Raw genomic sequence first — 27,577 nt, 5'->3', positions numbered from 1 at the left:
AGGTAGTCTGGAGTTATTTGCTGGGCTGAGTTGACTTTCACCGGGCAGGGCGTGTACCATTCTTTCTGCTGAGAAATGGCAGCCATTTAGAGCTATCATTATGCTCATCTAATTTTTCTGTGGGCTGTTTTGGTTTGGAACCTCTCATCCTAGGCTTGTTTATAATAATATGATTCTTTGAAGTATGTCAGTATCTACAAGTTTCTCATGTTGATAAAACTATCTGTATTCGCAACATTTAAAGATGCCCCAGCCACTGCAGGATTCAGGTTTCTTTGTCTTCCCTGGCCTGAGTTGGCATGTTCTAGCCTTCCTTTTCACTTAGTTCCTGTGTAGTCATTTCTTGGGTAGGTACCAGGACTGTTTCTTCTGCTTCCCTATCTCTCTGTATTTGATGATGTGCCAGTCTTGGCACATAAACAGTATCCCTTGGTAACAAGTCTTTATTTGTGGTTGCCCACAAAATACTGTAATTTATGAAAACAAATGAGATGTTTTTATACCCTGATAGCATCTGACTCATTCATGGCATCTGACTTGCTGACAGTAAATAAGATAGCCCAAATGATTATATTGCCTGACATAAGTATAAGTCACTTGCATCTTTTACTGTCTTCTTAATTTGTGTACTGGGATCTTCCTTTGTCCTGTTTCTGCCCCTTGTTACATTCCGTCACTTATGTGGGCCACTTATAGCATTACAAAGGTATGCTGGAATTAACCACAAAAGGCTTTTAGGTTTCTTTTGAATTGTTTGCCTTCATTGATGGTTTTTAGCAGTGTTTAATTTTACTCAACTTTCGTGACAGCGGGCACCATAATTTAACAAATAACAAGAAGATATTAACATGTACTACAAGCACCTAAAGTCTGGTAAAAGATGTCCTTCTCATAAACCAAAAGTTATGTCTAGAACGTGAAATTATCAACAAGAATCACTCCAGAAGGACAAAATGTAGTTAGATTCAGTAGGTTAATCTAGCTATAAAGAATGAAGTATTCATACAATGAAAAAAACAAAGATTACTTTTAAAAAACAGTAGGACACTTGTCTGTTACTGGAAGCAGTCCTAATCTGTTTTAGCAAAAGAGGTTTTTATTTCCCCCATCTGTTTTTTTGCGGTAAATTCTTTTCCCCAGATTTATCATTCCATAGTTTGCTGATATAATGTTATATGTCACCTAAATTTTAGCTTCAGAATTACACAGATGCCTTATAGTTTGCCTAACAAGACCCTGCTGGCAATCCTTTTAAAAGAAAAAGGAGTCTGTCTGGCAATTGCAACAGCAATAGCAACAATCTTTAGTCAACTAAACCCAAAACTGCTATCTAAAATTCCTGCTCAACAGCTGGAGAAGCTTTAACTCACTATGCACTTTCCTTTAGAGAGCCTAGTCTACTTGAAAGACACAACAATTAAAAAAGGATTTGGGGCAGACTCAGTCATGGTCATGCCCGCAAGTTTACAACAGTTAAGTCAAAGGGGGAAAAGTTGTTTTATACAATTTTTTTTGATCTTTTGCTCAGCCAGTGGTATACTCAATGTAAGTTCTGTGTTTAGCCTCAGTGGATTATTTCAGCAGCTACAGACGTTCAGTTTGGGGATGTCCTGTCCACGTCAGGTATGTCTCTGTATAGAAAGTTACAATGAGGTGACCATGGAAATTCACTTTTCTGGGACTGTTTTACCAATACTGGAGTATATAAAACTGTTGTACTGCTATGGCTGAGAGAGAGACAGAACTGTGGTTTCTGATGGATTTTACTTCTTAAGCTGCAATTCAATATACCTTTTTGGTGACTGGAGAAACTGCTTTTTCTCCAGACTGCTCATTCATTGAATGAGAAACATATCTGTTTTATGGAGCAGACAATCTCTTTTCTTATTCAACAGAGAGGGCTAATTATTGAAGGGACAGTATTAATCATGCTTTTAAAATGGAGATTTTGAGCTAAGGCAATTTGGGTTAAGGTGCTGTAATTCTCACATTGTCCTGAAAACATATGAAATATTCATTTGTCTGATCACTAAGTTCACTACTATGCTTCATGAAAAAAAATTATTTTTATTTCTTGTTCTCCTGAGTCATCCCATGTGTACACTACACTGTATGTCCAGCAAAAGCCCCATCTGTATTGGCTTGAAAGTATGCTGTACATCCAGCCACATAATTGAAAATAATAAGGCCACAATAAATGGGATGGCCTTGGGGTATAACACCCAAGGGATTCAATTGGTGTCGCTTTGCATGAATGTCCATGCATCATGGTAATTGAGGTAACATAACCAATTACCACATTTTAATTAGAGTTGTAAGGACTTGGGAAAATCTGCAATGGTGAGACAGCTCACTTAAAAAAAAAAAAAAGACACCTCTCTCTTTTCCACAAGCATGTTTCTTAGGAGGTAAAGAGCCTGCTTAAAGCTCTGTTTAGGATTTTTTCCAACTTCCTCTTGGTTTCATTCTTTATAAAGCACTTTGAAAAACAAGTTGTTTAAAAATACTATATTGCTTCTGATCTGGTATCTTTCTCCTTTTTCTCTATTTATCTGTTTCTGTGATGCTTTCTGAAAAAGAAAACAGTTTTTAATAATGCTAGGGATGGTGTCTCCCCTTCACTTCTCTATATTTAATTCACTGGTGCAATATTTTTTCAAGCCATGGACTGACACTTGTTCTAAGCTTAAAAAAAAAATTACAAAAAACTTGCCTTCAGAGGTAAAAAATGAATTTGTCATTGTTCAGTTATTTATTAGATAGCGTCACTAAACAAAAAAATACTTTCTAAAATATTCTTATTTTATCACAAGCCATTGTTTTATAAAGTGGGATCTAGCTAAAAATCTTGCTTAAAATTTAGAAGTTCATCAGAAGTGCCTAATACAGCAAAGTACTGAGTGATGAGTAACTTAATTGGCTGAGGAGGGCACACTACATGTTGTAAAGTGCTGAACACCTATTACATGATCTAGCCCTCACAAAGTAATTATTTAATGACTTATGTTTGAACCTTTACAAATTGTTTTTTTCATTATCTATCACAAGTAATTTTTGTTTTGTTGGACCTCTTCATAGTGTAGCGTATGACAGTATAAACTTGATTGTATTTGTTTCTGTCAGTCATCTTGTTTTACTCATATATCAACACTGAAGACTGATCATTTTCGCGCTTCCTTAAAATATGTATTTTTTAAGTGAATGGATATTTGATTGTAGAATCTGTGATGTGATGCACCATTCCTTGTACTTGAGGCACGTCTGGTTTTGAGCTTCTGGGTTGCATTGCATGTATGATTTGTGACGTGGAATAATTATTTGTAGGATCTAAAAGAAAATTACATAAATGGTGAACATAGGTCTAAATTTTTCCTGGTTTTTAATTGAAGATAAGTGATATGCCCCACATTCTTGCAAGAAATTCTGTATTTCTCATAATTTTCTTGAGGACCAGCCATAGTTATGATGGCCATCATGGCAGTATGCAGAGTCTGGATGATCTGGCAAAACTAAAGCTGGTAAAATCCTTCTTGTTTAGCAGATCTGGGTAAAAAATTGAGGACTCAGTGGAGTTTAACAAAATTAATTAAAAATTCAGATAAATGCTGTGTTATATTCTTGAGAAAATCTCCTGAGTGGTCACCTGCAGTGGTAGCTTTTTAGAGTGAATAGAAAGGAAAAAGAATACATTTAAGTCTTTCCACAGAGGTCTCTTCTCCATCCTCACAGACGGCAAAACTTTCTGTCACAACTAACTAACAGTCTAGGGCAACAATCCAGAGGTGAAATACTCCATGCGACATTATCAATCTGCTAAATTATTCAACTGTTTCCCTCACTGCTGGCAGATGTTGTCATGTTTTGCCATGGCTTTGTAAAATGATAGGAAGCCCAAAGGGTATATTCAAACTCATAACCCCAGCCAAACCAGAACAAATTCCAGTCCACTGAGAAAGCAAACCCTCAGAGGTGATCATCTGAGCTCACTGACACCAAGTCATACTTTTAGCTGTTGCTCTAATTTTAATCACTTTATGAGACTCTTTAGTTGTTGGTTGGATTAGACAAGGAGAGGCTAATGGTTAATGCAGACTCCAGAGACTAAGGCAGCACTATTTGACTATTTCACAGTCTCTGTTAAGCCATAGTAAGCCTGAGCTCTCCCCCTGGAGAGGATGGAAAGTAAAGGTACATACTCCTAACTTTCTCTAGAGTCCCAGAAGATGATTTGGGAACAGGCTGAACAGTTAAGGTTGAGAGCAAATGTACTCACCAATTCTACCTCGTGTGACCTCTGTTCTTTTCTGTTAATGAAAAAGGAGCACTGCATAGAAAGTCTTCACGTGTAGCACAGTTTCAGTATGGACAATGCTAGGAATAGGCTTTCCTGTGGAGCCTCTTCCAGTGCTCCATAAGGTGAACCACCTGGAGCAGAAAGAGAAGTTCAGCATTCTTGCTTTTTCAATCCTTTTCTCTGCACTGAAATTTCCTCTGCTGATGTTGATGGTGTCGATTACATATGAATTTGTAGTTTCCAGTATAATGAAACCTACAAGAACATTTCTTGTAGCTTGTTCAACCACAATCCTACAGTAGCAGGTTTCAATCACCATCCACCTCAACTGGAGTGAATATACTTCTTTGAGATGCATGTTTCTCTCCTGTGACTCTCTGCTAACTCTGCAGAGACATTCAGTTTCTTTGCCCTCTCCAGGGTACCCACCAAACTTTGTAATATGAGAGGTGAAAGTTACTTTGTTGTTGTTGGCATGAGCACGGGAAGATAGATGAAATTACATTAAAAGTAAAGAGTTATTTTAATGAGAAAATCAATTGCTGCAATACTTAATTACACCAAGCCCCCTTTGATTTTTTTTTTTTTTCCTTGACATAGCACACAACATTTCTGGGCAGTATTTGAAATTTACTTGGTTTTTTATAAGACAGGTTTCTTTATGAGACTGGGAATGTTTCATAATGGCTGATCATGGTTTGAAACAAAAAGGCTACAAAAGCAAAATAAATGAAGCATATATTTCCCAATATTGTTTTTAAACCAAACATGATTGCTTGATTATTTATAACTACTGCCCACAGCTCATACTACAGTGAAAAACTGAATTCAGGTATTCAAGGCAGAAAATATCATGATCACAGTGTTACAGGACTAGGTTCCTGGTGTAATAATTAGCTCAAAGCATAGGTATGAATTGGGTATAAAATATCGTGTCCGTACTAATGTTTTTTATTAGTATCCTAAGAGCAGTCTGTTTCAGTCTTCTCTTTAAGTCACAGATACTTTGAATTTTTTTCTCTATTGTGCTCTATTATATTAGGGGAAGAATTACATAAACTTGCTGGCTCAGTGCCACAAAGTTTTGTATGTATATCTACATCTATATATATTTATACTTAAAAAGGATTACTTCTTTGGACTTCTTTTGTATTCGTTTTCTGGTTAATGCAGTTTTAATCTGTTCAAATATATAAATTCAGAGAGAGGGAAAATTGACGTATTTTGAAGCTGCTTAAACACTGTAAACTGTTGTATCTCAGGAACTTTCAAGGCTGGTCAGTGGTGCCAGTGAGAATCTGGAAATCTTTTCTTTTGGGGATATACAAAGCTTCTGTGTTCATCCACGCAGCCGGAAGATACTTCTGTTTCTCAGCTCTCTACTGGCAACTCTGTGTTTCACACTGGTGCCGTTTTGGAGTTGGGTGAGGGAATTTCATAGCTGGTAGAAAGTTGGTAATACTTCTCTGCTGATCTAATTTTTTTCAATGGTTGGTGTTTACAAACCCTCAAGAGATTTAGAATGCCAGTGAAGCCTTCAAAAGTGCCAGTTTGTCACACGGCTCTCTAATTCAACATATGATCATGAAAACACTGTCCTGTCTGTCATGGGTAATAGCATTTGACCCTCATTGGTGGTGTATCTAACATTCTTAATTTCCTTGCATTTATAGATAACTACAATACTAGTAAATCAACTTGCCACAATTCTTTAAAATAAACATTCAACAAGTAATTACAAAAATTCAGGTTTGGGGACAGCAGAATCCAATCCTATAAAATCTAGAAATGTGAGCTTTCTAACTTTATAATGGGAAAAGTCAACATCACAGTAGCAGATTTAGGTCTTTATAGCATGGTGGCATATATTCCACCAACCATCTGTCAATCTATTCATCTTTTTTTCTGTGCTACAGATTAAATAATGGTCGAAACAGTGTGAGTGAAGCACTTTCCACAACTTTGATAAAAAGACAATCCCTGCTCCTGAAGCGTTCGTTAGAACTGTAGGATGCATAACATCTTCAAGTGAATTCTCAGGAATAATCAGTTTTAGTAGGAAAATATGTAATATTCAGAAATTGGAAATCTGATGTTTCCAATGCAGATGCTGAAAGAAGTGTCAAACACCATTTAAATGGCAAAAATAACTCTTCAAAAAAGAAAGAGAAAAAACAGCTAGGTTTTTATTTTCAAGGACAAAGGTCTTATTTCAAGAGAACTCACTTCCTATTTAGGCACTTAAGTATAGGGCCAGATATTTAAAAGTGCTCAGCAGATAGTGACTCTCATTGCAGGGCATTGTCTTCGGATTACAGGATGAAGTCAGTGTTTTATTCAGATGCCTAATATCCACTAATCATCAGATCATGGCTCAGGCCAACATTGTTTAAAAAATTGGAGTTAAGGGAAATCCAAAAGTCACAAACTTGTGATTTTTTAATGAATTTAATGACTTGTTGCACTGCATCCCCAGTTGTGCAAGGAATGGTATGTGAGTGTAATTGAAGCTAATTTTCTGATATTTTGTTTCAAGAGTTCTCAAACAAAATAGTTTTTAGAAAGAGCGGGAGAAACCTTATTTTCTAACAGCTTGTAGAGCAGTTATTTCCATCTTACAAGGGTCTTCCATATTGGATGGTAGGGTCCCAATCCTCCAGCCATTATGGAAATGTATTTGCAGGATCTTCAGTAAATATATGCATAATCAGTGTTTCATTGTTCAATATTATAGGATGTTCTAGGAGCTGCATCAGCTGTAAGTAGACAGGAATACAATAAAAAACTATTTAAAAAATGCATGAAAATAAATAAGGTACAATTATTCACTCTTTTTCTTAACACACAAAGTAAAAGGTACCCAGTGAAATTATCAGGCAGGGGTTTAAAACAATCAAAAGGGAATACTACTTTCATGCAGTGCATAATAAAACTGAAACTTCTTCCTACAGGATGTTGTGGATAACAAAAATACAAATGAGTTCAGTAAGTAATTAGACAAATTAACGGAGGAGACATCAATTAATGCTTATTAAATTCCAACTCTGAAAGTCCCCACAGACTGGCTTCTCAAATTTGGGATGGCAGCTTCTATACCATTCTATGTGTTTGAGGATTTTTTTAACTTTTCCATAAACGTTCGCTACTGGCTGCTGGAGGAGATGGACTCAGCTGAATGGACTGTTCATCTCACCCAAAATGACAGATGCTTTTTGAAAGCACATGAACTTGCAGATTTGAAGGCCTACCTGTACTATATTCTTACGTATAGCAAAGAAGTTTTAAGGAATGCCTAGAGGGTTTTCATCATATTTGGTTTTTTCACTATTTCCAAAGACTGCAATGCGGTCATTTAGGTAGTCTGCTTTCACCAGAAGAAAACTTTGAAAAATGTACTCACTTAACAGTTTTTCAAGATATTTCTAGCACATTTTTCTGTAAAATATACAGAAAATGTAATACATACATCTACTTAATATTTAAATATGTACATACATGTGCCAGAGGTACTATAATATACATTAAATAATAAAATGTAAATCGTTAGCAATGATGATCTGAATTTCATTTCTCCTTACATATAAGACATTCGTGTCATCATTGTAGCTCTAATCCATATTCAGGTCTTCGTGTTTGGTGTGCAGTAATATGTAAATTACCTAGCCAGCTGCATTAAGCAGTGTTTGTTTATTCTCTTTCTTTTGGCATAGCATATAACTGAATTTCTGCCAAAAATGTGGCTGCTTCAGGGAACACTGTTCGAGTAGAAGGAAGTTTTGAAAGGAAACACACATCATAAGTCTTTACTCTGTGAAACAGTAAAATCAAAACAAACTTTCTGTTCACAAAAATATCTGTATTAATGTAAAATAATGGGCTTGTAAAATACAGTAAGCAAACTGAATCTTTTTAGACTGCTCTGTTTACATTGGCTTTGTAAACAAGAATACAATATTAAGAGGCAGTGATTTTTTCATACGTGGAAAGGGCGACAACTGGTGAAACATGAAAATGGAAAGTTTGAGAGAGATTATTTTAAAATGGCATATTAATCTCCCCTAACACATAGCATTTAAATGCATTTAAATTTAGAAAGCAGTGAAGTTTAAGTGTTAAAAAAATTGCATTAATGATGCATAGAGCTATCTACTTATGCTGGCAGTCCTTTCAGTCTTCCAGTCTGACACTTCCTTTTTTATCCAGCCAGCTAATTTCCCCTCTTTTGTGAGGAGTAACTGTTTTCACACTAGTGCTTACCCAGCAAGCCTCCTCATTGTTTCATGGTTAATTATCTTCTTGAGCTTCACCTTCTCGAGTGAAGGGAGAAAGACTGGGCCTCCCCACAGCTCTAATGAAAGCTATGTTTTAGAGATGCACTGTGTGAATAAATGCAGTGTCTGATCTACCAACATAATAAATGAGTTCCTAAACTTTATGGAGTCACAGCTTATCCAGCAGGTTTACAGAACAATGTGGAAAGATGCTTTATTTTAAAAATCCTTTTTTATTTTTAAAAGGGAGGAGCAATATTGCTTCAGTGTGAAACCAAATACCATAAGCTGTTCCAAAATCTCTAAGATGTCACAAAAAGTGCATGTCAAACATTCTGTTTCAGTACAAACCTGAGCTGCTGCATGAAAGTCTTTGAGCTCTATACTTTAAAGTTGTATATTAACAACACTGATACTAATAATGTTAGTACTAACAGCCCTGTGCCCCTCAGTTATTACACCATTTTGTAAATTCTTAGTACTCATTGGACTTTTTGTGCCTCACCAGCACTGAAAATAGCCATTGTGGATAGACTTAAATCTTCAGTTTATGTTCTAATTTGAGCCCAAATTTAAACTGTGTAACATTTGAAATAAACTCTCCTGTAACAGAAGGAAGTTGAACAACGGCAATAGTGGTTTTGTAATAATGAGGTACTCGCCATTGTAATTTTGCACTCAGCCAAACTAAGGCAGGCAAATATAAACCTCTCACCATAACAAGATATAGTTGTCCATTAGTTTGTCTTCTTCTAAGTGAATTTCTACAAAGTACGCGTATATTAAGTCATTTCTCAAGTGACCAAACCATAATGTGCATATAACACTGGTACTTGAGACATTGCACAGGATCTATTTGACAAACTAGATTAGACTGAAAATTCCAGTTCTTTTTTTCCAGCCAGCTCTAGGGCTGTGTTGGCATCTACTATGTACAGAGAAAACTATAAACATCATCGCTTACCAGTGATGGAGACAAGAAAAAAACCCTGGAAGTTCAAGGATGGGATGATCTCAGGGGAAGAGATCTGGAAAGAGCTCTGCCTGGGACCTCTTATACCTGGAGATAAGGCCAGTGTTTCTATTTTGCAACATTTGAAAAGCAGCTCTTCTTAGATACAGGCTGTGTAATGGCAAGGAGCAGTCGTATTGTAGCCTCAAGGTGCTTACCATTGTAATTTTGATTCATTGCCAGGAGAACACTCTGCCACTTATTGACAACTGTGGTGTTTAACTTAACACTTGGAAATCCATAGGTAGGCAGACTGTGCAAGTACCTACAACATGCAGCATTCTTCTAGCCTTTGACTTCACAATACTTGCTTATTGACTCCCCTCTAGTCAATATCCCAAATTTACAGATGGTGAATCAATGACTTCAGGAAGTGCCGGACTGAGATTACAAAGAAATTGTGTTGAAAAGTTAAATAGGGGGAAAAAAGAGTCCATTCTCTTTGATAACATGAATTAGGCTAAATTTGGTAGCCTCTCAACTGCTTCATGAGGAGGAGAAACTGATGATAGAGCCAGATATTCTTCATGCAGTCCTGTTATTCATAAATAATAGATAAAGTCTCCCTTTCCAGTATACAGGAAGAATTTTTATTTAGAAATTCAAGCCTCTCTCCTCCAGCTCTCAGTGAGAAAACTTTCTTTCTAGGGTTCTCCTAAGGTCAAGTTCCCAAGGGCTTATGTCCTATTCTTTTGTACCTTATATCTATCTGTTTCTATGGTGATTGTCACTCTTTAGTGTTTCTCACAAACACTCATTTCTGATGAAACAAAGCTCTTAAAAACTGTGATTCCAGATGTCCTGATGTGCCTGTTGTAGGTTGGAGATGGCTATTGTGTCTACTGAGTCCATTCATAGTGTCCACTGAGTTGTTCTGGTTTAACTGAGAGTACACCGTTAAAGGAGTACCAGTTTCAATGTAAATGATACTAAATTGAAAGTATTCTTAACCAGTACACAGACCTCTTAACTAATACAAACCAAAAACAATAGTGATTTTATTATGCCACTGTAGCTTTGCTAGTACAACTTTGTTCATGAGCATCTGAATGCCGAATGCAACTGATTTGCCATCAATATGGGCGTACCAGTGAAAAATTGTGCTGAAGTTCCACAGTGTAGACAAGCAACAGTTACACGTGTTTAAGCATGGTCGGTTCCACAGATTTCCTGGGTTTGGTGGATTTTTTTATCTTATCCATAAAGACTGATCTTTCAGTGGGTCAAATTCTGAGAATTGGCATGGATGAACTCTCACCAACTTGCATGGGCATGTATCTCGAGTAGAATGCCAGGATTTGCTCTTTTCAGAACTGGGTGTGCATGGCAACCTTTTGGGTTTGGGTAAAGCTCGGAATGTTTTTTTAAGAGTTTCATAAAGGGCTTGTGTTGGATTCTTGCACAAAGAAAATCATATATTCCTCTGAAGTAAAGGTGAGACCGAAATGACATTCAAGGGCGAAAAATCCTGTCATGTAACCTCTTGACAGATGAAAAGAAAACTACAAAGCAGCAAAAACAACAGTTGGTAAAATATGCTATGTAGCCAGGTTTTCTTATCACAAAAAAAGCAAAAAAAAAGCCCAAATACACAACTTGCAATATAGGTCTGGGATTGAAACATATTTGGGTGACAATATGATTCGATACAAAAATGTTATGGATGTTCTGCTGTTCTCTAGTAACATTTAAAGGGCTTCTTCAGCAAATGAGAACTGGAGATGTTAGAGAGCCATATGAGGATACGGTGCTTCTGTAGAGGCTGGGTAGAAAATAGGTAATGGCTAGCATGTTAGCAGTGATACTCTGGGCACAGCGCAGGGACTAAACATGTTGAGTCCCTGCTTTTGCCTTGATCTGTGATAGAAGTTGGTTCCTGCAGGCCTTCTGCTGACACAGCTCACCTTCTGTTCCAGCCTGGCTTGTCTGCACCGACTGGTGTGTGGTGGAGGGGCTGGAGCCTTTCACTCTTTCTTTTGGCCATCTGGTACTGCGGGCAGCTTACCAAGAAAGTTAAACGACCCTCACAGGACTCGTGTGCAGGCACGACTGACCCCAGAGTGTTACCTAGCATCATCAAGTCACACTTAAGTAGCAGAAGAATGGTTAGAGAATGGCCAATTTCTCTGATTTTTTAAAACACTTCTACTACTACTAAGGACTAATCGTTTCCAGCTGGGCATCCTCTTAAAATGTCACTGCAGTTATTTCATCTGTTGCTTAGAAGATGTGCCTACAAAACCGCTATCATGATAAAGAAATTTATCAGTTTTAAAACCTGGATATGACAATCCTATCCTCTAGACTTCGATTTCTGAGCATTATCAGAGAACTTCAAACATCACCATAAAGACAGGTACCTGAGCAATGGTGGAACCTCAGTTGTTCCCATAAGACCCAGCCTGCACTGAGACCCTTGCAGGTGACGTGTGACTGTGGAGAGCAGAGGTGAAGTCAGTGCCCTTCCTGTGGTACAGGAATTGGTACATACAACCACCCATGTAGGACCTTGGCAATACCTGTAAGCATCCATAACACCTAACAGAAAAGCACAAGTTCTGCATTTGCAGGATTAAGCATATTATTTCATCGAGGGAGGCAATAATAGTTGTAAAATGAAGCAAGAGAAAGTATGAACCACAGTTTTGGATCTTATTTTCTCAGGAAATACTTTCTTCTTTTTACTGCAATTATAACAAATATATATGTTCATGATCAGTTTCTCTAGTGATCTGTGATAAAGCATACTGCTTCCATATATTTTGAGACCATATTGTAATGTGCAGGTCACTTCAGTATTATGCACATGGAATATTATGCGTATGCTTATGCATATTAAAACATTGGTGTCGGGAAATGGGGACAGTTTTCTTGTTGGCTATGGTATAGGAAACCCCATTTCGAAAATGAACTTAAGTGAAGCAGAGGTGAAATGGGTACTGTACACATGACTATTTCCCTCAGCAGAAGTACTTGGCATGCTTGCATTTTTCAAAAGACAAAATCATGTTTGTCTTCCTTGAATGTGCACACATTCCTGGAGATGGGGGATGGCTTGCTTTCTTTCTCTTTCTGTTTTCCCCTGGCCCCTAAGTGCAGTTGAGTTTGGATAATTTGTCCCCAGCAACTGAAGGATATGTTGCAGGGGAGAGAGGAACAGAGTTTGTATTTATTATTGTAAAAGCTCTTTTTTTCATGTTAATTCCTTTAAAAAAATATAATGGTACGTAGGGGTTACATTACAGGCCTGTTTCACCAACACAAAGTATCTGTACTGGAGTAGCACATGCAAATGAAGCTGAAACAGAGAATCATTGTTTAATAAAATTTGCTGCAGAAAAAGCAAAACTATCCGTGTTTTAGTAAAGGAAACAAATGAAAAAATGCATTTTTGAGACTGTTCCTTAAAGCGCACTGGGGTTGAGGAAATGTCTTTGTTTGGCTTAATAATCTTATTTCTTCCCATTAACATTTTCAGCAGATTAACTGTTTAACCATTAAACACCAACCCTACAAGCATTTAAGTGCACACCTAACTTTGCTCACATGAGTTATCCCGCTGAAATGGGAATACTGTTGTGAGCAAAATGGTTAGGGTCCAGATTAGGAATAGCCAAACTCCTTAAAGCAGCACTTTCAAATACATTAGAATTAATTCAAACTTTCACTCTTCTGAGGCTGTAATATAATTGATTCTTGGCTTAATTATATTAGAAAATTTTCATGCAACAGCAAATGCTTCCTAAGTGTTGTTTATCTAGTGGTAATATTTTAAAAATAGGAATATGCATAATATTGTGCTCCTTTTTGTTCGTATTGCATTGTTATTTTTTACTTGCTTGGTCAAAACTATTTACCTTCTTTTGCTTGAACCATGTGACCATTGAGATCTACTCTAGACGTAGTGGTACTTAGTGACTTTATAACAATAAAGTCACTCTGACCTACTTTAAAGATACCCATTTTTAGAAAGATGACATATACACACACATATACGCATGTATATATGCGTGTGTGTATTTATTCACACACACTCTTGCACATAGAAAAAACAAGTTTCTAAACTCCAGGAAATATGGTGCAATCAGTTACACCAGCTGGTATCCAAAGAATTTTTGCCAGACAGAATGGTACCTTTGCAGCATGTTTTGTCACAGACTTCAGCAAGGCCAGGACTTAAGAGTGAGCATACGGGGCTCACCCCGCTGGAATCTGAAGCTCTGTAGCACACTCAAAGCTTCTCTTTAATTGATGTGGAGATCATCATGTCTGTCTGTGACAGAACCCTTTCTTGTTGGGTATTTGTGGTTCGAGGAGTGATACTTTGAACCAGGCTAGGTGGAGCATCTTCTGGAGTGTGTAAGTGCAAACTCTGTAGGAAAGCCACATTCATCATTAACTGAAATGAGATAAAAAACATGGTGCAGCTCTCACACTAGTAAAGTTTTCCCAATTGGAAATGACAATAGAAGATTTGTCTGCTTTGTGTAAAAGATGTATTGTGCAATACTATACAGTTCTTTGGAGTGAAAAACAAGAGAGACAGAAGAAACAATAGCATTTTTTCCCAGTAAAGTGAGCAATCAGAATTTAGCTGTGACACCAGCTGACACTTACGGTGTTGTACGTCCCATCCTCTGTATAACACCAAGTAAAGGATCAGTTTGGGGAATTTTAAATGTTCTCTTGGCAAGACCTAATAATCTATTACTATCATGATGATTCTAATCCTCCAGCACCCTACCTATGCACTGAGCAGCCTGATAAGGAGACATCTGACATAATAAAAACAGTCCTCAGAGATTCCTGGGTTTTACCTTGCAACTGCAGTCAGTGCAAACATAGGCTGGAGTGACACCACCTTCCATTCTTCACTCCAGAGGTTTATTCAAGAGTCTGTATGGTGCTGCTCCCTCCAACAACTACCTCAATGTCTAAAGTCTCTTCCTTGTTTGAGCAGCTTGCTAAATTTTGTAACAAAGAAAGGGAAAATATATACCCCTGCTGAAAATGCCAAATACAAAATGTTTGTGACTTCAGCTGAGTGGTTTGTTTCAAAGTTAAAACTTGGTCTGTACTTGGTAAGGGCTGCCAATGTAGCTGATAACCACTAAAGTTGTACTGGTAGCTTTCTTCAAGGGAGATGATGCTTGTAAGAAAAGTGGTAATTCACTAATATCAATTCAGTTGGTTCCTTGGACAGAGAAAGCTATGCTGGTAACATGACCATATCTACACTTTAAGAGCCTTTGGAAGTATAGCTGTGACAATCAGCAGAAAAAAAAAATTATCAAAACCCTTACCGTCATATCTATGCCTGCAAAACTTCTGAGTATATACCAGGTCTCAGAAAAGCATCTGCATTTGAAGAATAAAAAATAGGCTTTGAAGTAAGGAGCACTCAGTGAAGATGAATGGGCTGAGGTCACAACTCTGCATGTTTTATTGTTTTAGTCCATCTGACTTGCAGAACAAACAAGGCAGCCAAGTGCTGATTTACAGGGGGAAGGTTATCTTCCTGACCAATAAGGACCAAATGTTTTGGTTTTGAGAAACAAAATCAGATTCTATGGAACATAAAATCCTTGGAACCTGCTGCTGATTTCCTGCCTTCAGGAATTTCTTTTTGCAGCTGGCAGAAGCTTAGAACAGTAAAATTGTGCAGCTTAGGAAGCTTTTCGCAGCAATGGCTTCCTAATGCTAAGTACGACAGAGTCGTAAAACATGCCACAGAGAAAATGAGTAGCTGATTTCTTGTTTAATCTAACAGGTTTTTAAACTAACTTAATTTAATTATTGTCATTCTCTTGCACCAGTTTTTACTTGCAGGGTCGGCTACAGGTGGGAAACTGGGTCCAACTAAGTACCAACCAGGAGCCCTTACGAAAACATGGCAAACTGGCAAATCCAAATATGGATTTCTGAACTCCACAATGTACAGAACTGCTCTGATAGTCTTAGTTGTCTAGCAAATGGGTGTTTTCATGGAAATCTAACATTTAAGCTATCACTAGCCAATATGCACAAGAAAAAAAAAAAAGGACTCTACCAAATTTACTCCATAAAAGCTTTGGGGTAGGTAGATCCACAAAGAGACTCTAGCCTTCAACGTTAGACACGACAGATTCTCAAAATCCCAAAAGCTCCTAACCTGCCAAGGAGGAAAAAATTCTTTGGCCCAGTATTTCTGCCCATGATTATTTGCGATATCGTAACACAGCTGCAGTACTCAGGGACCTACCTTACAACTAAGCCCAATGAAGCGTGAGGACATCTTACATGGAGAATGACTTGGTTTATCAAATATATTAATAATCATATCACCCTGCTGGATCGTGGATGGCTACTCTGCCCAATTTGGAGAAAATAATTCTTCCTTACGTCAGTTGAGTATTTTAGCCATTGGTCTACTGGACATACTGGGATGGGATAGCCTTGTGTCTTGCACAGAAACAGTGCCACCTATATCCATAATTAAATACACACTGGAGCAGGGATTTGGACCTATCTATGCCTCTTGCCAATCAAATGTGCTGAACACTGCACTGCAGAATAAAATTCTCCTCGTCTATCTATGACCCAATTAATATTTAATTGTTTTATGCAAAATGAAACAGGAGAAGCAGGTTTCTTTTCAGAACAGTGTGTAGGTAGGACTTCTCCTGAGAGAATGGGAACCTGGTTCATGTCTCTTATGCTCAGTCTGACAAAGTGTCCCATGCCCAAAATCAGTGCCCTAACTATTGAGCTGTTGGAGAACATCCCATGATTTCTCACAAAAGGGCTGAGCAGCTTTAGTTTCTACTTCAAAAAGAGTTCCCAGCTGAGAATCGCAGTAAGAGATATGTGCCTTCCCCTTCACGATTAACCTTGGCTGAGTCTTGATGAATCTGTCAGTAACTAAGTTGTGTACAACTGCACTTCATTGGACTACAGTGTCATTTTATCTCCTTGTATTTCCGTAACTTTGTAAGTTTGTTGTGGTTTAGATTGCTGTTTGGCGTGTGATCAATGCTGTACTGAAAAACAAAACTTGCTCCAAGAAAGCTCGAGAAAGCAAGAGATCATAGTTGAAAGCTTTTTTGGGAAAAGTGCTTGGTTTTCTGGATACAGTGATCATTGTTCAGCTGTTAAGATTATTTAAACTAAACAATTCTACATTAGTTAACAGTTCTATTACAGGACTTATTGTATAAGCAAAGTCTTCCCTAAAATGGAGGCCTCTCAATAAATAGAAAAATAAAGTAAAATTAATTTGTGCTCAGAGAACCAGCCCCAAAATCAGGGACCACTTTTGTCTCATTTTGAGGGGTTTAAGGTGAGTCTGTACTGTTGGCCACTTGACACATCATATTTGAGTGAGAAAAGTTGTCAAGGTGTTCTTCCTCTCCCATGTGTGTTTCTAGAAGGAACAATTCTTGATGCTATATGTTCTGAGTCATAATAGCAAATATTACTGGAAAGTTACAAAAGTCTTTAAAAAAGCAAACTAAGTTTAGCTCAATTATTTATCAGCCCTTTCCCAGATAAAGGTGTCAGCACAGACAATATTTGAAATTCATGTAGTGTTTGATTAGACTGATTGATTGTTCTTACAGGTGAAGATATTAACATTCATTAGTCTTACTTACTGGTCATTAGTACTGCCTTTATTATCAAGTAAAGAATAAATAGAAATCCTAATAAAAATTCATCAAGTCTTGTGATTTCCAGTGCATTAGATCTGTTGTTTTAAGGCTGACAACACAAAAGTTTGTTCTAAACATTTCAAAAATCCTCTAATAAATCCTTTATATCTTAACTCTTTTAAACTTAAGCAGGCTAAGAGAGATTCACATAAATCCAACATAATAAAGCGCTAATCGCATGTTTTTTACTAACACACTCCTATGTGATTCTGCAGAATGGTTAAAACTTGTTACATATAAAATAACTAACCACAATTAATCTCTATTAAGGAAAAGTCAAATGTCTGTATTACATTTTGACAGCAAATAAGAAAAGAAAACCCCAAGAAGACTAAGAAATCATGCAAAATTTAATAGGTTTCATTTTAATTGATCATTTTAATGGTACACAAAATGTAACAAAATTAAAAGCCTATTAGTGATCATTGTTCCAAAAATGCACTTTACTCCCATTAATTTACTTATATGATTTCAGTGGAAGCACATTGAAAGTGCAGCTGTAAATATTTTTAATCTTTGACTTCTTTTTTACAGGAGCCTCTGAGCGTTATTGATCCCAGTTTGATGGATCTAAATGGTCCAAGTGAAGATGCACTAGAATGGGACGAAACTGACATAAGTAATAAGCTGATCAGTATTCATGAAGACTTAAGTGATCCTGATCAGGAACTCAAGAAGGATGCTCTAAGCCAGAAACCTGCTTCAGGAGAATGTGGTGATAACGATGTGAATGAAGACGAAAGTATCAGTGATCGTGGAAGTCCTCTTTATTGTCCCAGCATTACTTCCCCTCCAAATCCTCACATCTATCAGGTCTATAGTCTTCATAATATTGAATTATCAGAAAAAAAACACATGCCTTTTTTGAAAAAAACATCCAAACTCTCCAATGTAACACAGTCTAACATTTTAAACAAAAGTCTTAGTAAAGACTCGTCATTTTCATCTACCAAATCCCTGCCAGACTTAATAGGGGGGACCACATTGGCAAAACCATATAACTATATGTATCAGAGTGGAAACATAAGCAGGCATTCTGAGAGTGAGAGTGGGATAGTGAGTGAATGTGATACAGAAACTACAAATAATTCAGAAATTTTTTTGTTAAATGATATTGAAAGCACTCAGAGTAATCCTGAAATTGGGCATGCAGAAACTCAAGTGGATGATATAGTCAATGTAATAAAACAAAAAATAAAGCAAGATGAAGAAGACCATGCTAGTCTCTCAGACAACTTCCACTCGGCACCTTCTGCATGTTGTGGAAGTGAAAATGATGAGGATTTGGACAGCATTACCATGTGTAACTCTGTTCATCTAGAAGAATTGCAAGGAAGACATGACGTGTTTACATTTTATGATTACTCATATCTTCAAGGCTCCAAATTCAAATTACCAGTGATAATGAAACAATCGCAAATTGAAAAAACACATACAGGGGGCAGTTTGTTTCATGGGTTTTGTTTTGATAAAATACCTGGTAAATCTGAACATAAGCCTGGAGAGTCACAATCAGATGGGTTTATTCATGACCATACTCTGGCAAGTATCCCTGGCGAATCAGATCCCAATTCCTGTAAATCTGCAGAAACTGTAAGAAAATTAACTGTTACAGAGAATACAAGACAGGTTTCAACTTTATCTCGTAGTTCTTCATTAGAATCTCTCTCTGTAGTAGGTGATTTGTTCAGCTCAGGTATTTTTAAAAGTGGAGACGGTCTTCAGCGAAGCACCTCTTTGGAGAGCTGGCTGACTTCCTACAAAAGCAATGAAGATCTTTTTAGTCATCATGGCTCAGGAGACATAAGTGCAAGCAGTGATTCTGTTGGAGAGCTCAGCAAAAGGACATTAGATCTTTTGAATCGCTTAGAGAATATCCAGAGTCCTTTAGATCAAAAGATAAAGCGCAGCATCTCTGATATAACACTCCAAAGTAGCTCTCAAAAAATGTCTTTTACTGGACAGCTGTCTTTAGATATTGCATCCTCAATCAACGAAGACTCAGCAGCTTCTCTCACTGAACTCAGCAGCAGTGAGGATCTTTCTCTCTGCTCTGAAGACATTGTACTGCACAGAAATAAAATACCAGATTCAAATGCATCATTTAGAAAACACCTTAATAGATCTGTAGCTGATGAGAGCGATGTCAATGTCAGCATGATTGTTAATGTCTCCTGCACTTCTGCTTGTACTGATGATGAAGATGACAGTGATTTGCTTTCAAGTTCCACCCTTACCTTAACTGAGGAGGAGCTAGGTATCAAAGATGAAGATGATGACTCCAGTATAGCAACTGATGAGGATATTTACGAAGAATGCAATTTAATTTCAGGACTTGATTATATAAAAAATGAACTCCAAACTTGGATTAGACCAAAATTTTCTTTGACAAGGGAGAAGAGAAAAAGTAACCTTAGTGATGAAATTCAGCGCAGTAAAGAAGTTAGTAATGACACATCGAAAGCCACAGATACATTAAGCATTGAAACACTATTGAATGGCTCAGTACAGAAAATATCAGAAAATAATGGCAATAGTAAGAATGTACCACATGATCGTGAAAAAGGGACAAAGAGTCACCTGATGAAAGATACCTCTCAGGCTGTGAAGGATCAGCTTGTGGATGATATGGAGAATGGCAATGTTGAAAATACTCTTGGCAGTCAAAAGGAAGGTCTTGTTAGAACATCAGCAACTCCCAAAACTCATGCATCGCTTGATGTCAGAGAAGTTGAAAGTGAATGTTGTGTCTGTGAAGCATTTACAGACAGTTCAGATGATTCACATATGGATGCCAAGGAGACTGTTCTGTCATCAGATGGATCCAGAAACCCTCCAAAAGAATGTCAAAGTCATCTTCAGCCTGATCGTCACTCTGTTGCTTCCTCTCCTGCTAAAAAGCCTTGTCTTGAATCTTCCTCAGAACTTAATTGTGTAGACATACAAGATACAGCTTTACAAACATCCTTACCTAACGGTCAGCATCATAGAATGAGCATTACTGAAAAATCTACTGATTGCTGTACAGCCTTGAAATCCAATGAAGCAGAATGCAACTCCTCAGCCAATGGTCTTGATTCATGCTGTAACTGTGAATCTGCTGCTTTTGATAAAAGAAACATGGAAGACGGCTCAGTACACAATTTTGTGAGGGAGATAATAGACATGGCATCAACAGCTTTGAAAAGTAAATCACAACCTGAATGTGAGTCATCTGTTCCAGCTTCATTAACACAGATCAAGGAAAAAGTGTTAGAACACTCTCACAGACCCATTCAGCTAAGAAAAGGGGACTTCTATTCTTATCTTTCACTTTCTTCTCATGATAGTGACTGTGGAGAGGTAGTCAAATACATAGAGGAAAAGAGCAGCACTCCTGTGCCACTGGACTTCACAGATGAGAGAGAAAATATTGAATGCTTTTTTGAAGCCTGTCCTGAGGAAGAACGAGTTGAGCAGCAGCAATCCATTTCTAATGGTACTCCTGAAGCACGAGTTGAGCAGCAGCAACCTATTTCTAACACTATTTCTGAAACATCTCCAGAGACACTAGGTGAAGTGACTCTAGAGTCATTAGAAGAAGTTAAAACCTTATCTGAAGGTAGGGAGTTACCTTTCTTATGTGATGATGACAATGATATAAACATCCCCAATCCTAACAAACAAAGTGCATCAAACAATTTGAAAAATGCTGATGATGATTTGCTGATTTCAGATGGGCAAACTGAAGGTTTGGAAGAGAATTGTCCAGAGCTTAGCACTAAAAAGAGTAGTACAGGAAAATCACCTGGAACTGAAGAGCCCAAAGGATGTGTTGCTGCTTCTGAAGAGGCTTCAGCTATAGAGTTTCAATTAAAGCCTGGCCATTCACAGAAAAAGGATATTTTGCATCAGAACAGTAAAACTCTTACTTGTGAAGAAAATCTCCTGAATCTTCATAAGGAAAGACATATAAATATGCACAGATAGAATGTAACCCTCTCCAGGCACGTACATTATCCTAAAAACAGGTATGTACTCTACAAGTTGCACATTCTTTTTTTTTTACATTTTTTTGCCTTTTTTTGTTTTTTACATTTTTGTACAATGAAAGGAGATGAATCACCATCCAGTGCTTCTGTTTTATGATAGTGCTATATCATTTGTTTTGATTACACTATAATCCAAATTTACATGCCACTGGTCAACAATGCAGTGAATACTAACTGCTTCTTGCCCTTTGGCTTTGCACTGACTGGAGCTGCTCCCTTCTGGAACAAATCTGCTATCTTGCAGAACCTGGGAATCCTTCAAATGTAACATCTCTATATCAGCCTCCTCTTCCCTCCTCAACAGAGCTGTGGAACCAGAAACCACCTCTACCCATTACTCCCCTTCTCCACAGTCAGCTGGCCTTATGAGGTGTTCAAAAGCAGTTGATGAAGCTGAACTTCCGGTTTTACAAGACTTTTGGGTCACTAGTGAGTTGGAGTTCTATGATATTTCCAGAAAAGCCATGAAGAATGGCTTAGCAGACTGGAGAATAAGTAGAGGGATAATAAGTCATCTCTTGATGTCAGTTTACCATGATTTAAGTTCAGTAAGCCATTATTAAGAACAGAATTATTACAACACAGTGTTAGGCCAAAAGCTGAGGTTACCAAAATAAGAAATCTTTGCAACATCATTAAAGAGTATAATGTGAGGGTAATGTAGAATAAAGACCTGAATACCAAAGCAGATGGAAACTGATAGCCACACAGCAGTACTGGAAGCTTCGGTTCTATTTTGTGGTAAGCATTTTGAAACATAAGTAAGATGGTGGAACCTAAGATGAAAAAGTGTCTCTGATCTCTTCCAAAGTTTGAAAGTGGTTCAGATCTGGAGTATCTGACCTCACATAAATGTCTAACAATAACTGCACATTTAACAACAAAAGAACATCTACAAAGCAACTTCTGGATCAGATCCCAGCACTGCTGCTTTGAGTCTCACTAGTTGTTTGGTGACCTAAACAGCACAGCTGTATAGAATGCCATTAGTCTTTGGAAACATTCCTCCAGTAGAACAGAGCCAGCATGGCAACTCCAAATGCCACTCCAATTCTAAATGCCGCTGCTTGCCAGAAGCTGTAGCAAGGGAATTTCCAATAAAACACAAGGCTAAGCACGGGACCAGGTTTCCCCAGGAAGTCCTGGAATCTCCATCCTTGGAGATTTTCAAAATTCAAGTGGACGTGGCCCTGAATAATCTGATCTACCTTTGAAAATAGCCTTCCTTCGAGCAGGAGGTTGGACCAGATGACGTTCAAGTTTCCTTCCAACCTAAGTTATGCTGAGGGTCCATGATGTTGCTAGGAGAAAAGGCTATTATTCATCACTGCCCATGAAAACCACTAGTACTCTCCTATTGCAAACTATGTAGCTGTAGCAGAGGATCTGGGCCTATTTATACAAAATAGATTGCTTTGCTGCTATTAGATATCTAACTTCTGTATTTCCTGATTTTGCTACATTATATTATTATGCTTTGGGCTTTTCTTTTGCACATATCGGTAGTTTACCCAGCATTCACACCTTCACATATGTATAAATATGTCTAAGCAGTCTCTAGGTTATGACAGCAATAGTCTACAGCTTGCCACTATCTCTTTCGACAACATATCTATTTGAATAATGCATTATCTTGGAACCAATATAGAAAGAGGATATTTCTTGAATGGCTTTGAAATAGGCTATCATGACCTGTTGATTGCCAATTAGGTTAATACTTGGACACGTCCAAACAACTGGAGAAGCAATGGAAATCAACTGGGAATTACAAAACTCATAGATGATACTATATATCGTAGAATTACACTAAAAGGATTATGTGTATATGGAAGTCTCTATCTGGAAATTGAGATGATGACAAAAGTCTGAGGTTGATAAGTGATAATTATGTAAACATAAGCTTTTCCTAAATTACTGTTTTATTAGTTTTCTTAATTTTTTCACTCATTTTTATAATATTAATTTGAGGAAGAATACTTAAAATAGTGAGTGTGATTTTATTCTTGTTCTCATTCTTTCACTGATGAAGATAATAACATGTCTTTTCAATTCATTAGTGCTTTTCCTCTGAGGATCTCAAAATACCATATAAACTTTCCCTCACTCTTCAGAACTTCATAGTTACTTACATGGTAGCCAGCTGTGTTTTTCGTAAGGCTGGGATATGACAATATGCAGTTGGTGTAAGGACTAAGATTGGACATAGAAGATGGAGATATTAATAAATGCCCCACAATGCAATAAAATGTAATGCAGAGTCTGTATGCAAGAACTTAATAAGGTTATGTTACAGTTTTAATTTTTGCCCAGGGGTTGACAAATATTTTTGAGGTAACAAAGCCCTTCAGACTACATCCCACTTTTTACATTTAGGAAGATATACTGGCTCTTAACTGATACATATAGCATTGCTTCCATGGAAATTATGTACTGTATTATTCCCAGTAGTAAAGCTCTAGGATACATATAGTTTATCTCTGGCACATCAAAAAATGAAAATATGAGCTGCTAGATTTGGTTTCAGTAAAGTCTGAGCTCCCTTCCCCCATTCACAAGCTTGGTGCTTTAACTTCATCGCTCATGCTATGGGGAATGAATTACAGAAGCAATCTATCCTAATTTGTTAACTTATTCAAATAACAGTTATTATACTTAACTATGCTAAAGATTATCTTTTTGGTGGCAGATTGTTTATTTTTTGATGAGGCTAATTACTGATTTTCCAAAGGTAATTTACATTTATTACTAATACATCTTTTAAAATGTGACAGATAAATGTTGTTCCCATAAGTGTATTATGAAAAAAGTTACTATTTAAAAACACATTATTTAATTTGAAAGATAAATGGCAAACACCATTATTTTTCCTGTAGCACCTGTGCTGTAAGCTCATTTAAATGTGTAATTCCATGTGTAGCTGCAATACTTAGAGAAAAATAATCTATAGTATATGTGTACCTTAAAAGCATACTGAGAATTCAAAGCTGAAAAAGGCATAGTTTTAGTATTTAGGTACTGGTTTAGTATTTACCTTGGCTGTACGGGACAATAAAAGTAATAGTGAAGAAAAGATTTTTGCCAAATGTTGCAATCCTGTTATTTAGCAGTGTGCTACAAAAAAATGACTGTTGTGGGAAAATAATAACAATTCTATAAGCAGGTTTAAAAATATCTTTGTCAGCACTGACTAGTCTCTCGTATGAGCCAACACGGAGTTCTTCAACAGAGGTGCTCATAAAGCTATGCTGATTTTATTTCTCAAGTAGGGGACAGCTTGAAAGAACTATTTTTCTGTATATGAGATCATGCGATCTTCTGCTGTCACCGTGACCCATGACTCACCAATAAGATGGGAATTTTTAGTCACATATTCAATATGCATAGAGATCAATACATTAAGGAGGTTTATGTGATATGTCCAAAGTCTTTTTTAGAGGATACATTAGAATTCTGTGTGTAATCTGTTAGTTCTTACAAGTAAGTCCAAAAGCTACTTCCTTCCTTTTGTGCAGAATTTGTAATTTAAACTTAAGTTTTAACTTAATTTAGGGAAAAAAATATTTTACTTGGGCTTAAGAAAACTAAATTGGTTTTATCTGACAGTGCTGCAATGTTAACCAGAATATCCTACCACTTACTATAGCCAGGAGAAACTCAGGACTGGTACTCAGAAGGACTGACTGTTATTTCCTGCTCAGCAATAGATTTTTTTGTATGACTTATTCCTTCCTTGCCTCAATTTCTTTAGCAACAAAATAATGAGAATAATGATCAATGGGACCTGTGAAGCATGATTTATTCACTGAAAAGTGTTTTGAGATCCACAGATAAAAGATGATGCATAAATGCAAAGGACTGTTAGTTAATTATTCATTACAGGAGAAAAATAATATACAGGTTTACACAACAGTTAATATGTAATAATTTACTTTTAGAGACTGGAACTACAAGAATAGTCTAAATCTTTGCTTACCATTTTTTTCCTAGAGGTTTTTATAGGGAGGTAGATACTATAATGTTTCTTTATAGGGTTTAAAACAGTCTGACTTTTTAGCTCCTTACAGTAGCTGACTTTAAAAAAAAAATATATACAATAAACAGATAATCTTGTATTGTCTGTGAATTACATAATTTTTGAAAAACCTGACATAATCCATCAGTGAGATTTTTCTTACTATAGATATGTGAAACTCATGCCAGAGTTGTAGAAACCTTTTGATACAATCTTCCCCTTTATTCAGATCAGTTCTTCATTAATTTCTAAACAAACTGTTGAGCTTTTCACTATTTTCATGTAAGTATATTTCTTCTATAAATGCAGGGGGGGTCAGTTACAGCAAATAAGATCAAAGGAGAAGGTAACTGGATAGATCCAGATATTCCTGCTTAATTTGGAAGGCACATAATGCATGTCTGGAGTGCCTCCTAGGAAATGCCTAAGAGATGTACTTTGCACTAATCTTTGAGCTGTATTCTGACAGTTATTTCTTCATAATCCTCATCATAAGCCTTTGCTCTTTGATGAATAGTTTAACCCTAAACTCTGAGCTGGATAACTCTATGGTATGAAAAATTAACTCATTGCAGGTACTAGAAGTGTCTAAATAGCTATTTACAATTTAAAAATACAGTGATGACACTGACGATTCTATTCATGGACCACTTCTGTGACAATCCTCTCTTCCTCTCCATTGAAACATCATTCCATATGTTTACCTAAATATTAAAATAAGTGTAGGGTAGATCTTTTTGTTGCTTGGCTTTTGAAAATTCCTATGTTTTCATTGATCGGTGCACTTTTGAGTGTGCTGAAGGTAAGTTCGCAGGTAAGGATGAGGACAGGATCCAGGGAAAAGGTCAGATTTGATGACTTCCCTTGTTTCTTTAGAAACAAAGTCCTTACAAAAATCAATGAGTTTTCTACATCAATACAATTTTTTACACTAACTTGTACCTCAGGCTGTTAAAAGTCATTATTTGCCTACTGTATGCTTCTGCACTAAAGGCTCTGGCACGTGATCATTTAATGACTATCTATGGAAGAACTATGTTTTGCAAATAAAACTTCATTTTCTGTAACCTACTGTTACTTTTTTGTTTCCTTTTAGAAACTTGGCTGCAATTCAGGTGCAGGTTCATCCTGTAAACCCTGGGATGACCTCCAATTCCATTGTATCACTGCCTTTCATTACACTGACTCCCAAGATAAATTTTCTTTCCAAATGTGATTTTCCATGTTGGCTTTGTGATCAGGCTGCATATTGCATATGCTAGTCCTATTTCAGTGATCATTTTGTGTTGTAGCAAAGCCATTTGCTTTCATAGGGATTCCTCTCCCAAGCTACCTCTAATGACCTCCCCTTCCTAAATTGGATGCTCCTGTACTACTTATCACTGGTTCTGTTCTTTAAAGTTTTGAAGTTCCACAGAATTCACGATCAGTCTGGTTCATCTTTTCAGAACTGTACCTGTCAGTACTCTTCTATTTTATGTATCAAATTTAATATTTATGTGTATAATGCATAAGTTTATTCAAACTATTTTACTTTTAAAGTGACAATTTTGTTGGATTGCAGCAAAAAGAAGTCATTAGCCCTCCTGATTCGATACATCTAAAAATTAAGCAATTAAAATAAATGGCATTTTATTTATTTAATTTTAAAATTTAATCTATGCAACACTTCAAGAAACAACTACATGGTGTTGTATATTAAGAACCGTTGACATTCTACTGAATTAAGTACAACGTTTTGGTTTTTTATGCTTCTTGAGGTGGTAATGAGAAAAAAAGTTTTTAAAAAATGTGTGCCTTGCTGTATTTCTTATACCATTTATTAAAAAGCTGCTTTCACAGTAAAATTATGTTGGTTTGAAAGGAGGAAATAGCAAGGTTAAGATGTGTGAATAATTTCTGTATATATGTATAACCAAGTGCAAACATTGATGTATAATGACAGTATAAAATGCTTTCATGTTTGTGATGTCCAGTGATGTGGAAAATATAAGCCTTAAAACCATTAGATTGCATGGTAATTAGAACTGGCATAATAAACATAGTTTATTGGGGAAAAAAAGCAGAACTGGTGATCTGTTTTACCTGCGTTCCAAGAACAGAATGCTTTATCAAAGTACAGAAGAATATGTTTTTGTTTGCAAATATTCCCTAGAGATATGTGATTCCATAGCTGGTGAAGATTTGTATTACCTGGCTCAGAGGTAAAGAACCTTTTCATTAAAGATTCTGTAGGTCTTTTGGACCAAACAAGGAGACACAAATATTT

At 36.8% G+C, this 27,577-nt stretch overlaps 1 protein-coding gene across 1 annotated transcript in view; it reads left to right on the top strand.

Annotated features, from left to right (window-relative positions):
- Positions 1 to 26,934, top strand: part of AKAP6 (A kinase (PRKA) anchor protein 6) — a gene marked incomplete at its 5' end in the record, with an annotated part of 51,321 nt that extends 24,387 nt beyond the window's left edge. Inside the window, 3 exons of the mRNA XM_009574547.1 lie at positions 17,800 to 20,866; positions 20,981 to 21,275; positions 26,405 to 26,934. Coding sequence (XP_009572842.1) covers positions 17,800 to 20,866; positions 20,981 to 21,234 — 3,321 coding nt within the window. The remainder of the gene's footprint in view (positions 1 to 17,799; positions 20,867 to 20,980; positions 21,276 to 26,404) is intronic.
- Between the last annotated feature and the right edge of the window lie 643 nt (positions 26,935 to 27,577).

Source organism: Fulmarus glacialis, unplaced genomic scaffold (assembly GCF_000690835.1).
Source record: "Fulmarus glacialis isolate BGI_N327 unplaced genomic scaffold, ASM69083v1 scaffold45293, whole genome shotgun sequence".
NCBI classification, from domain to species: domain Eukaryota; kingdom Metazoa; phylum Chordata; class Aves; order Procellariiformes; family Procellariidae; genus Fulmarus; species Fulmarus glacialis.
Note: the sequence above shows the minus strand (reverse complement) of the source record. Positions and strands in the feature narration are given on the sequence as shown.